The sequence below is a fragment of the Calidris pugnax genome, unplaced genomic scaffold (assembly GCF_001431845.1).
Source record: "Calidris pugnax isolate Ruff unplaced genomic scaffold, ASM143184v1 scaffold56, whole genome shotgun sequence".
Classification (NCBI taxonomy): domain Eukaryota; kingdom Metazoa; phylum Chordata; class Aves; order Charadriiformes; family Scolopacidae; genus Calidris; species Calidris pugnax.
The window spans coordinates 9,656,961-9,667,907 of record NW_015090839.1 but is presented as its reverse complement, the minus strand read 5'-3'; the positions used below and the strand labels follow the sequence as shown (position 1 = coordinate 9,667,907).

The following is a 10,947-nucleotide window of genomic DNA, read 5'->3' as shown; positions in this document are numbered from 1 at the left end:
GTCCTCACTTTATATCCGTGTCGTCAATTTGCACACGGAGCTGGCTGAACCTTGCACACTGGGTTTTAAAAAAAAAAAAAAAAAAAAAAAATGGCTTTATGATGCTGAGCAGAGGCAAACCTTGATGCCCTCAAAAACCTGGCACGTGTGCAATGCCACTGATCAGAATGGAAGTCCACTAACATAAATACAAGGACTAGAGCAAAACCAGAGCAGCTCCTGAGCTCAAATCATAGCATCAAAAATAGCAGGAGGGGCAGAGAAGGCACTCCAGAGACTCTTATCAAAGTTAGAAAAAAAGTGTTGAAAGATGCATTTAGATGTTACTGTGAAGTTTCTGGCGAGCTCCACTGCAGCAGTTCTCAGTACACAGGCAAGAACGAGAAGGAGCAAAGCAAAGGCCAGGCTGATGTGTTGAGCCCAGCGAAGAGGACATTTCAAGAGCAGCAGGAGGTGAGGGGGAGGCAGAGGGAGGGCCGTTCACATTCTGCCCCTGTGTATGCACCGCAGTGAGGCACAACACATGCCCCAGCAGGCTTTCTGCTGCATCCATTTCCATCCCAGGTGCTGCTGATAAATGGCAACATCAGAGTCTTTGTTCCACTAAGTGACCCTGGGCGGTTGTTCGTGGACACCCAAACAGTGAGGCAGGCAGAAGAGAGCTCACCGCTCAATACCAGTCAGGCCTCTGGTCATCCTTGGTTTGGGTTTTTTGAGACAGATGCTGTTAGATAATGTTATGCAGAGAGAGATGTGGTTATGGACAAATGTCCGGTATCACAACTGTACAGACTCATATCGTTTCAGGTTATTCAGGTGAACATTAGAGATTATAAATATTTTTAGAAAGCATTTAAAGTATGAACCATTTCTTTACCTTTGCTCTTCTTTACGAGATTTATTACTAGATCAATGACTCAACTTTACGTATCAGCATGTTCCTCTCAAGCTATTTGCAAGCAGATCAAGTTGTGTTAGTAACTTTGGGTAAGGAAAGTTTGAGAATAATATTTTAAGCATTTGACAATTACTTTTCTAAGAAGGAATGCAGGATATTTGCATCCTCACATTCAAGACTGTTATCCCTTGATAACATTTTATATTCAAACACTACGTGGTGCTCAGGCAGGCAGTAAAATTAACCACCCCCACCCAAGCTGTAGTGTACCTTGCTTTTACTGCCGCGTGGGGCCACCTGCCAGGACGGGACACTGCTGCACCTTCAGCTTCTCTGCTACTAACTTTTGACATCTCTGTGGTCAGAAAAAAAGTGTCAGTTAAACTATTTCCCTACCTCCCTTAAACAGCCAAATAAACTAGAATTAATTGAGAAATATCTATTTTTCTAAACTTTGACTAAAGAATAAGGTGCCTAAGGTTTTCTCTGAATTATCTTCATGTTGTTCAAAATGTACTTAACTTGAAACGTTCCTAGATCATGTTCAATTTGGACAGAGTGCACATCATTTTGGACGAAATGGTGCTAAATGGTTGCATCGTGGAAACAAACAGGACCAGAATTCTTGCCCCTCTGCACGTGCTTGACAAAGTGGCAGAAAGCTAAGGCAGATGCAAGACGGCTGCAGCAGCATCTCACAAAAGGTGATGAAATGGTCGGGCATGTGGTGCCAGCAGTTCCCTGAGGTCAGCAGACCCACTCCTGCAACATCCCAATATTGGAGAAGAGTTCCTGTTTCTCCTACACGCTCCCTACTGAATGGAAGGACACAGCTGAATGTAAAGTGGAATATTCACAGTTTCAGATGCAGCTTTATTGATGCAGCAGAAATCTTTCTAGAACAGTCAACGTTTTTAAAAATTGACTGGGAATAAAGTAATGGAAACTTACAGGTGACCACCTAGGTGTCACCTTGGATTACACAGCATTGTGCCACGGCTATGAGAAGACAAAAGGTATCAAAATATAAATTCAAACTGTTTCAGTACTTAAGCATCAATTTGTCTTTTTTTTTATTTTCATCCAAATGTACTCTAAATTAAAAGTTCTGTAACTTTTATGACCACTTTTAAACTAATTTCAGCCTGCATCAAAAAGCTGGTTTCACTCTCTTTTTGTGTAAGTCATGGTTACAGAAGAAATGCAAATAACTTAAGTACAGATGTAGTTAGGATTCCTGCATACTGTTTAAGTTGTAACTGGAAGTATTTGACACTTAAATATTATAACATTAATAAAAGATAACTAAAATAAAAAGTTTGATCATCTTATATCATGTTGGCTTCATAAATTACACAAAATCTTTCCTATTGGCACCACAGTGTATTTTCTTTCTCCTGTATATTCTGTCCATGCATCATGATCAAAATGTTTACCAAGATGTGCAAGCTTCTCCGTACAAGCTACGAACCAAAACAACACAAATCTCCCTGCTGGGATGGATGTAGCTACACTGTTCCCAGGCACACAGCATGCCCATTCACACCTGTCTGCTGCGCTGGCAGTCACCAAAGAATTACCAGCCTGAGCTCAATTTCACTTCCCTTAATTCTAGAAAGGTACCTGGCTCCTTCTTCGTAAACTCCACCCTCCCAAATCCTGGGCACAGCTCCATACTGAGCTTTCCCTGTGAAAGCACATAACGCTTACATCTAAGTTGCACCTGGAAGCCTGGAAGAGGAGAGGGAAATGTCATGTGAGAGAAGAGTCCATGTACCTTTAAAATAGTAACACATGCAAAAAACCACGTTGACGTTGGGTCTGGAGTAGACACTGATACACAAGGTTTATGCAAATGTTTAGTTAAAGCACAACAGTCACCGAAGGGGGGTAAGGGCAGGGGTGGAGATTCCCCTTCAGTTTTGCACTGGGGAAAATTTTAAAGATGATGCCTGTAAAATCCTGTGTGTAACGCTGTGAAAAGAAATCTGGCATCAACCTGGTTTATAACGTGCGGGGCAGAATCTTTTGGCAAGGGCAAGCCTCCCCTCAGCAACAGTCCAAGCCGAGACTGTAACCAAAGAGAACTGGCACACAACAAAACTTACTACACAGATTCAACTACAAATGTAATTTTTCTTTTCTGGTATCAAGTACTTAAATATCTTTAAAGACATATTACCATCTGGCTTTATCTTACTGTAAGCCACTTTTTAACCAATAAATACCTCACCACATGCTGAAACCAAGACGGGCGGCTCCATCTCAAGAAAAGCTGAATCAGCTGCAGCATCAGACCCAGTTTTTATTCCAGCATAATGAAGAACTGTAACCTCAGGTCACACGGGGCCACTGGAGCAGTCGGAACTGCCACACGCGCTTACCGCTGCCAGACGAGTCCTTGAAAAGCTGCACTCTGATTTTGAAAAGATCTGAGCAGAGAGATGAGCTTGTGAGATCAATTATTGCCATGCAGTTCTTTTAAACCTGGAATAAAGCATGGCATGTTGTTCAGAACACGTACAGAGATTTAATAACACAGGAAGGATTAATTATTCAGGAGACAGTTTTATATGTTGCAAACATTTTAATGATTACTTTTGAGCTTACACGTTGGTGGTTTTTTTTAAACTTCAAACTGCAACAAGTTAAATAAATGTTTATAATATACAAAGAAAATACAACCAAAAGTAAAACTTGCTTTAAGTGTGCCTTGCACTAGGAACCAGTGTTTTTTAATAGCTTTACTGCTGAGCTGCACAAACACACTTAAGGATTTGATCTTTATAGCAGGGCATTTGAGAAATCAAAATATATTCCCACTTGAAAGAAAAAAAAAAATTAAAGAGTTGTGCATGGTTATATGCAAAAACCCACTAAAATACTCCAATAGTGCAGGCATCATTAAAAAAGAAAAAGCTGGAGATGCCCATTAACTCTAAGTTTTAAGGAAGCAAGTTTCTGACCAGTTAGCTTAAAGCCAGCAAAACAGGGATCAGTGATGGCAACTGTAGTGTACAAGGTATTAAATGACAAACTTTACACAAATACACTGTTAGAAATTTGTATCAGTGAACACTGAAAATCTGATGATCTGTTCTTTGGAACAGTCAAACAGAACCACCTTAATTTCCAGTTGTGCAAGCCCTTGAAGCATCACACAGTGTTCTGTGCCAATTTCTTGCTGGCTGTGTAGTTACAGGGATTTATTTTGTCATTAGCAGCTAACAAACTTATTCCACATGTTCCTAAAGCCTCACAGGTGAAAAAAAAGGCAAGTCTCATCAGAGCACAGCGTGGAGATCATATTTTTTTTTTTTGCACACAAACACAAGAGGCTTCGCTAGTATCAAAAACCACTTCTCTCCTGTCCCGCGCTGCGGTCGGCCGCTCAGTTGAGGTGGAAGCCTTTCTCCATGGTGGCAGCCAGCAGGCGCTCCCTCATGATCTCCTCGGAGGAATACTCGGGCAGCTTCAGGTAATGCACACACGTGTTCACTGAGGGGTAACTCGCATCGGTAGCATCCACCTGGGGAAAGGAACGGACAGTTTTTACCCCAGTTGTTCACAGCGCTCACTACGGAAACCAGGAGTTGTGAGATCCTCTAATTCACGGCATTTCCTGCACAGGTAACACCAGCTGTTGAGGAACAGCAGCGTCAGGAAAGCTACAGAGCAACTTAAACTGATTTTATATGTACATTAATTCTCTTCTATTCAAATTGAAATCGGAGAACCAGACCTGAAACAGAGGTCAGTACTGAAAGCTTAGCATAATGGCATAAATTAAAAACAAAAATTAAAAAAACCCAAACCATCAGTGTTATTTCTTGATGTAGGAACTATTCCATTCGAAAGCCAAACCAGCTGGCTTGAGGGGCAGCCCGCAGAAGCCGTACCTTGCGTACAACAGTGAGGCGGGGATGTAGGTTTGCCAGTCCTCCTGGTGGGAGTGTGGAACAACCCGTGGTGAACTGCAGAAAAGCCTTCCTTTCGTCTGAAGACATACCACACAAGACTCTCACAAATCGAAGGAACCCGGGGCTTGAAATAAATTAAAATAATTAGTTATGACAGGATCAGAAGAGAGTGGGTTTTTTAATTTCTCTTGAGTTAGTCACATCTAAGCAGTCACTGTAGGATTCCAGTGCCTGTTCAATATTGAGTTAAGAATGAAACATCATAAAACCCATAAAAGTATGGCAGGGCAGGGCCAGGAGAGCAATCGCTCCACGCAGCATCTCTGACTGACTGGGATCCTCCAACACGCTCATACTAACACACTTCCAGAAGTAATTTGGACGTTATTGCTACCAAACATAGCAATTTTGACAAACAACAACAAAGTCCAAACCTAACAAACCCCGAAACATCGAGACTACCTCCTGACAGCCATTCACCGGTGTATTTGCTCCCTGCCTACTAGATTTGCTTTTTTAATTACACTTGAAGAGAAAGAAATAAGGGACAAATAATAACTGTACCCAACTGAACATAAATTATAAGCATCACCACAGATGAAAGTACAAACTCTTTCATTTTAGGATTTTAATTTTTTCATCCTCTCTCATCACAAAACCACCAAGTTCTAACCTGTCTGTTGTAACATACGTGGTTATTTGATGTAGTTTTAGACAATCACTTGCTCTTCCATGACCACCAATCCCATCCAGTATGGGGTCTTCATCTAATTAATATTCTGGACATTTCATCACTTAAAACTTTTAACTATTGTTTTAAAACCACTCAGAACATAATCACCTGTCTCGTGTATATCCCAGTTTAGGTTCAGTATAATTGATGATATCCTCAGCTGCCCAAGAAGGTGATTGATTTCCACAAAGAATCATCTGAACTTCTTCATGGCTGAAAGAACTCAGCTTCTCCATTGGGAAGACTCTGTTGAAGCCATCTTTAATTTACACAAGACAGAGTTATAAGCAAAGTCAAAACAATATTTATAAAATAATGTCAGAATTTCAGTTGTATTTTAATCAAAACAGAATCAATCAACAGTTTCTTAATTAAGTTAAATGAAACCTCTTCGAGATTAAAAATGGCATAACTAATGCAAAGGAGTTATGAAATGAGTATCTTACCTACTGCAAGATTAATTTAGAAGTTTGGTTTTGAAAGCCAGTCTATACCACCACTCTAAATCAGCACATATCTGAACATCAATTAGTCCACCTATTTGCATAATCATTATGTCATATTTAAAATTACCTCTGAATGCCTCCATCTGTTTCTGTATGCCGGTGTGCATGCAGAAGTCAAACATGAGATCTACATACTCCTCTGCATTATCCATCGTTACCGTCTGCAAAGACGAGAGAGAAATACTGTAAGGATTCACTTTGCATTAGAGTTACCTCTGAGACAGTAAAAATCTAAGTGCTGTTTGAACTGTAAAGGTGGGTTGTTTCCTTACCTCATCTTCACCCCCTGGCTTGAGATCCACAGCTGTAAACCCATATACTTTGGACGACGGGCAAAACTGAAAATTTAGACTTCAAAATACAAAGATAGTTACTAACTGGAAACAAGTCTGCTACTGCTTTTACAAATAAACCCCATTTTTAAACTGCAGCCCCCACACCCAAAAGCATCTCACAACATTTCAAACCATTATTTGTGGATCACTTTGTATACACATGAACAGCGGTTCCACCGTACAGGATGACACAGAGTATGTGATTCAAATCTATGGTGCGCACACGCGGGTACTCACCGCTACTCATTGGGATTTGATAACCCTTGACAATTTCACGGTTTGGTAAATTCAAGTTATCAGCTTCCAAACCTCTCAAACTGTTTAATTCAGTTCACAAACTCAAAAAATTCTCTACATCAATTTCCAGCACTAAGTTCTGGAGCCGCTGAACACACAGACATTTTGGGCCCTCCTGGTCAGGAGCCACGCTGCAGCCCACCAGGCCCTCAGCAACTCCTGCCCCCGCACCACCGGATTTCAACACATAACCCACAAGATTCATGGGAGGAAAACTATTGTTGTTTCAAAAGAAACAATGCCAAACTTCAGAAGGTGACTCCTGACACGAGTTTTACACAGGTACGAGCACCTCTGTGTCTTTAATGTTTGCTAACTTTGAGCAAGTGTTCTGAGTGAACGTGGATTCCAACACCGCACTGCGTGGCTGTTAACACAACCTGAAATTTCCATCTGTCTCTCCAAAAAAGCTTGAACCATTTCCATAGTTATCATAGCAAAGAAGTTACTGATTCACACTTTTCTCAAGGCTTTTACAAGCATTTGGGTGTTTCTACAGAGTCATACGGCGCTGCGGCACGGCCACATTGCAGTTGAAACGTTAGGAAACTGAGTAAGTGAGAACAGAAAATCCTCAAAGTAAGGAACAAGAATAAAGCTACAGATGGCTAACTGCATCTTGCTGTGTCTCTAATGACTCCCCCTTGCAACCATACTATTTAAAATGAAGAAATGTTAATTTCTAATTAAAAGTGTTAACATTTATCTCTAACGCCACACTGTGTGCATATTTATAAATAAATATGAAAACACTTACCCTAAATCCTCTATGCTAAGTGGAGGCCCCGAACCCGATGGATTCTTCAGCATTAATTCCTGTAGTTTTGTGTTCTTTTCATCTTCTGACAGACTTTTGTTGCTTAGAATTTGACGCCTTTTAATTGCAAGGTCCTTAATTTCTTTTAGAAACCTAGCTCTATGCGGATTTACTAATTCAAAGTCTTCCCATGTTAAAATCCCATTAAACCAGGCTGGAGGTTTAGGTTTTGGTGGATCAAGAATAAATTCTGATTTGGAGTCTTCTTCCAGACTTCCTACTGACAAGGAGTCATGCCCTTCTTCTGTGGAAGCCTCCGACTGACTTTCAGTACAGTGCAAGTCTCTGTCGCCCCGCGATTCATATATCAACTTACTCATGTTGCTTTTAATATCCCCCATACACATGAGTTTAAAAAAAGGCTTAGAAATGGGTAAATCCACAAGTCTATTGTCCTGAATGCATTTAGCCAAGAAAATTCCAAGGAAATGAAAGAGTTTGGTTATTCTTTCAAGTTCATCACTATCTTGTGGGAATGGTGCTGTGAAGAGTCCACATGATCTCTGTACATAGTAGCCAGGGGGCTTCAATCCACCACCAATATCAACCTGATTTGGGAGAGACACACAAAAAAAGTTGATGTTGCTAAAGGCCAGTTTCATTATGTATCTGTGCTCTTAAACTTCTCATACTCTACTTCTCTGTTGAAAAGGGAAGAGGTAAGGAAGCAAGGTGTGGAGCAGAATGGTCACTCCTGACCATGACGAGTGGCTGCTCACTCACCATGCGTTCTTCCCTTCCAGGATATCCAGCTCATTTTCCTTTTACACAAGTACTCAGTTTGAAATGCAAAATGAAATATACCTGACGAGACTCATCATCTGGGAAATCATCATCACAAAGCCAAGCTCCCAAATCTGTCCTCTGAAATTCTGCAGCCACCAACGCATAAAATTCCAAGGTAGGACCCAGACCTGTTCCTTCCTCCCCTAAAAACTCAACCTAGAAAAACATAAAGAATGTTAATAATAAAAGAAAATCCTAGTGAAATGTTCAGCGTTGATTATGGAACGGGATATTCAATATCCCGCCCCGTACGTTAGCAATAGCTATCTAACCTCGCTCTGCCAGGCAGATATGCTTTACCTCTAGAACAGATTTTCTGTCTGCATGAATCTGCATGACATTTTCTGCCCATTCCATCAAGGATTCACCTCGCGGAACTTTCACTCTTTCATGTTTGAGGCGTCCAACTCGGAATTCTCCTGGATCGTCACGTCGCACTGTGCTTGTGGTCCTTGTCCGTTCAACAGTGGCCTCACGTCTGTTCTGCAGCCACACAATCGCTCTGGAAAAAAACAAACCCAGTTGTTTAAAACTTCAGTGTCTATCAGCACGAAAACTTGGAAGTAGCCACTAAGAAAAAGTTACCTTATTAAGTACTAATTAACCTTTTTAATTTATTTTTTTTAATTTTATACCAAAGTATTTCTCAGAAATATCTGAAATGCCCAAATATGTGCTGCTTCATAATTTATGAGTTTTGCAAACTAAATAATTTTTAATTACTGTGAAGGGCCAGCCATAACTTCTGATGTAGTCCATAGCACCAACGAAAATGTACAACTCACCATCTGAATTAGTAGAGTTTTCAAATTACAGTGGAATGAACCGAAGGCAGCATTTACTGTAGTGGTTTTTAATCACAGATGCTCAAAACTTTTTATAGACACTTATTCCAACTTCCATTATATAGCAAGGCAATTATACATCACCACATTGATACTGGGTGATACATTGACCAAGCTTTACAGCAAGATTCACCTACTTAGACACTTATTAGAGAAACACAGAACGGAAGCTGAAGTGTAGTCATACATGTAGTGACCCTTATCAGCGAAGGAAGAACAGACGCCTTTAACAGCAGTACTTTGTGAAGCCAAAGTTCAAAATTCTTGTACCTATTGTCATGTGGGCAGCAATAAATGATCTACAAAGATACCATCTGCTGGTTGTTTTGCAGCTATGGTTAAGTTGCAACAACAGACACAGACAGTGGACACGCACATGGGCGTGTACACACGGAGTTTAAATAGAGTATTTGAGTTTTAAGAACTATTTCCAGTATTTTAAGAGCTTACAAAAGCTCTTTACTCACCAAGTAAATACCATGCAATGGTTCCTAAAGGTTCTCTTTAAAACACAGTTTTTCTAAAACATTACCTTTTTCCAAAGCAAAAACAAAACAAAAAACCAAACACACATGGGTCCAGTTTTCTGGCCCACTCTTCCATAGAAGTTCAATTTTTCCATATTAAGATTTAAATTGATGTCTTGCAAGACAATACCTTTTGTTCTCTTCCTTTTTCTTTCTTTTTAAAAGCCTCATTTACACTTTTCATGAGACATTTCTACTGTATATTAGAGACAACAGTAATTTTTTCAACTGTCTATATTTTTCCTCCTCTTTGAAAAAACAAACAAGCAAACCCAGCCAAGAAAACTAACGAAAACTAATTAATCATTCTCATTACACAAAAGTAAATTGGCAAAAATGTTTGCAGTGCCTACATCCTCTCAAGGTAATCCGTCCTACAGTCAAAATATGATGGATTCCTAGGTAACAAAACACTTTAGAGGGGATGCTTAAATGCTTTAATGTCAGTTTTTGTTACAGTTTCATTATGCAGCTTATACTCACTTTCAGAATACCATCCTTTTGCTCTATTTTGTTAACACTTCAGTGAATTAAAACTAAATGAGCCAAAACAAACAATCACCAGACCATTGTAGGAACTATAAAAATAAGAGAGCTGTGCTTTGGTGTATGTTTTCAAAAACATATAACTCACATTTATTTTCAGAATGTTTTTTATTTTGCTTCTTACTCCTTTACGCAATGAGCTGCAACCCAGTTGAATTACTGCCTGATACGATAACCTAGCTACAGGTACACAAGCAAGTCTTCAGCTAAAGTTGAAAAATGAAATTTCTTCAAAGGAACTTCCTGATTAATATCCAACAGAAGGTAGGCTGCTCGTCATAAACCTCTAACACAATGAACAAGAAATGTGTCAAGTGTCCAAAGGTCTACCTGAAGTTTTCCATCTTCTCTCCTTTTTTTCTACTATCTAAAATGCCTTCCATTTGGCAAGCAGAATCTATCTCGTTAAGATAAGGTTCTTCTGTGAATTAGCAATTAAAAAAACCAATTTATTAAAAAAAATAAAGAAAGGAAGCAGTCTTTTTTTTTTTTTTTTTTTTTTTTATATTTTTTTTTTTTTTACTTATTGCTGCATAAAGATGACGTAGCTCAAAGTGAAATGAAAAGAGCGTCCTAAAGGACGTGTTCAAGGCCTATAAATGTTAATACTGTATTTTCCACAGAATTCTGTTTGATGAACTTCTCTATGAATATTCCAGGCATGATTTCTATTACAGCCACATTTCCCCACTCAATTGCTGGATTTCATTTCACTATGAATAAGTAACTATCCAGGT

General features: G+C 39.6%; 2 protein-coding genes across 14 annotated transcripts in view; one reads left to right on the top strand and one right to left on the bottom strand.

Annotated features, from left to right (window-relative positions):
* The window catches only part of AP4S1 (adaptor-related protein complex 4, sigma 1 subunit), a 16,306-nt gene extending 14,077 nt beyond the window's left edge, over positions 1-2,229 (top strand). For 2 of the 3 annotated variants that reach the window (XM_014941694.1, XM_014941692.1), the window contains exon 6: positions 1,436-2,229. In XM_014941694.1, coding sequence (XP_014797180.1) covers positions 1,436-1,564 — 129 coding nt within the window. In that variant the 3' untranslated portion in view covers positions 1,565-2,229. The remainder of the gene's footprint in view (positions 1-1,435) is intronic. The other variant, XR_001411988.1, reaches the window with a different exon arrangement.
* A 1,236-nt stretch (positions 2,230-3,465) lies between these two features.
* Positions 3,466-10,947, bottom strand: part of HECTD1 (HECT domain containing E3 ubiquitin protein ligase 1) — a 63,372-nt gene continuing 55,890 nt past the window's right edge. For all 11 annotated transcript variants that reach the window (XM_014941674.1, XM_014941682.1, XM_014941684.1 and 8 more), the window contains 8 exons: positions 8,593-8,794; positions 8,311-8,448; positions 7,447-8,054; positions 6,330-6,408; positions 6,125-6,218; positions 5,660-5,810; positions 4,798-4,942; positions 3,466-4,427 (listed from right to left, as the gene is read on the bottom strand). In XM_014941674.1, the coding sequence (XP_014797160.1) occupies positions 4,290-4,427; positions 4,798-4,942; positions 5,660-5,810; positions 6,125-6,218; positions 6,330-6,408; positions 7,447-8,054; positions 8,311-8,448; positions 8,593-8,794 (1,555 nt within the window). In that variant the 3' untranslated portion in view covers positions 3,466-4,289. The remainder of the gene's footprint in view (positions 4,428-4,797; positions 4,943-5,659; positions 5,811-6,124; positions 6,219-6,329; positions 6,409-7,446; positions 8,055-8,310; positions 8,449-8,592; positions 8,795-10,947) is intronic.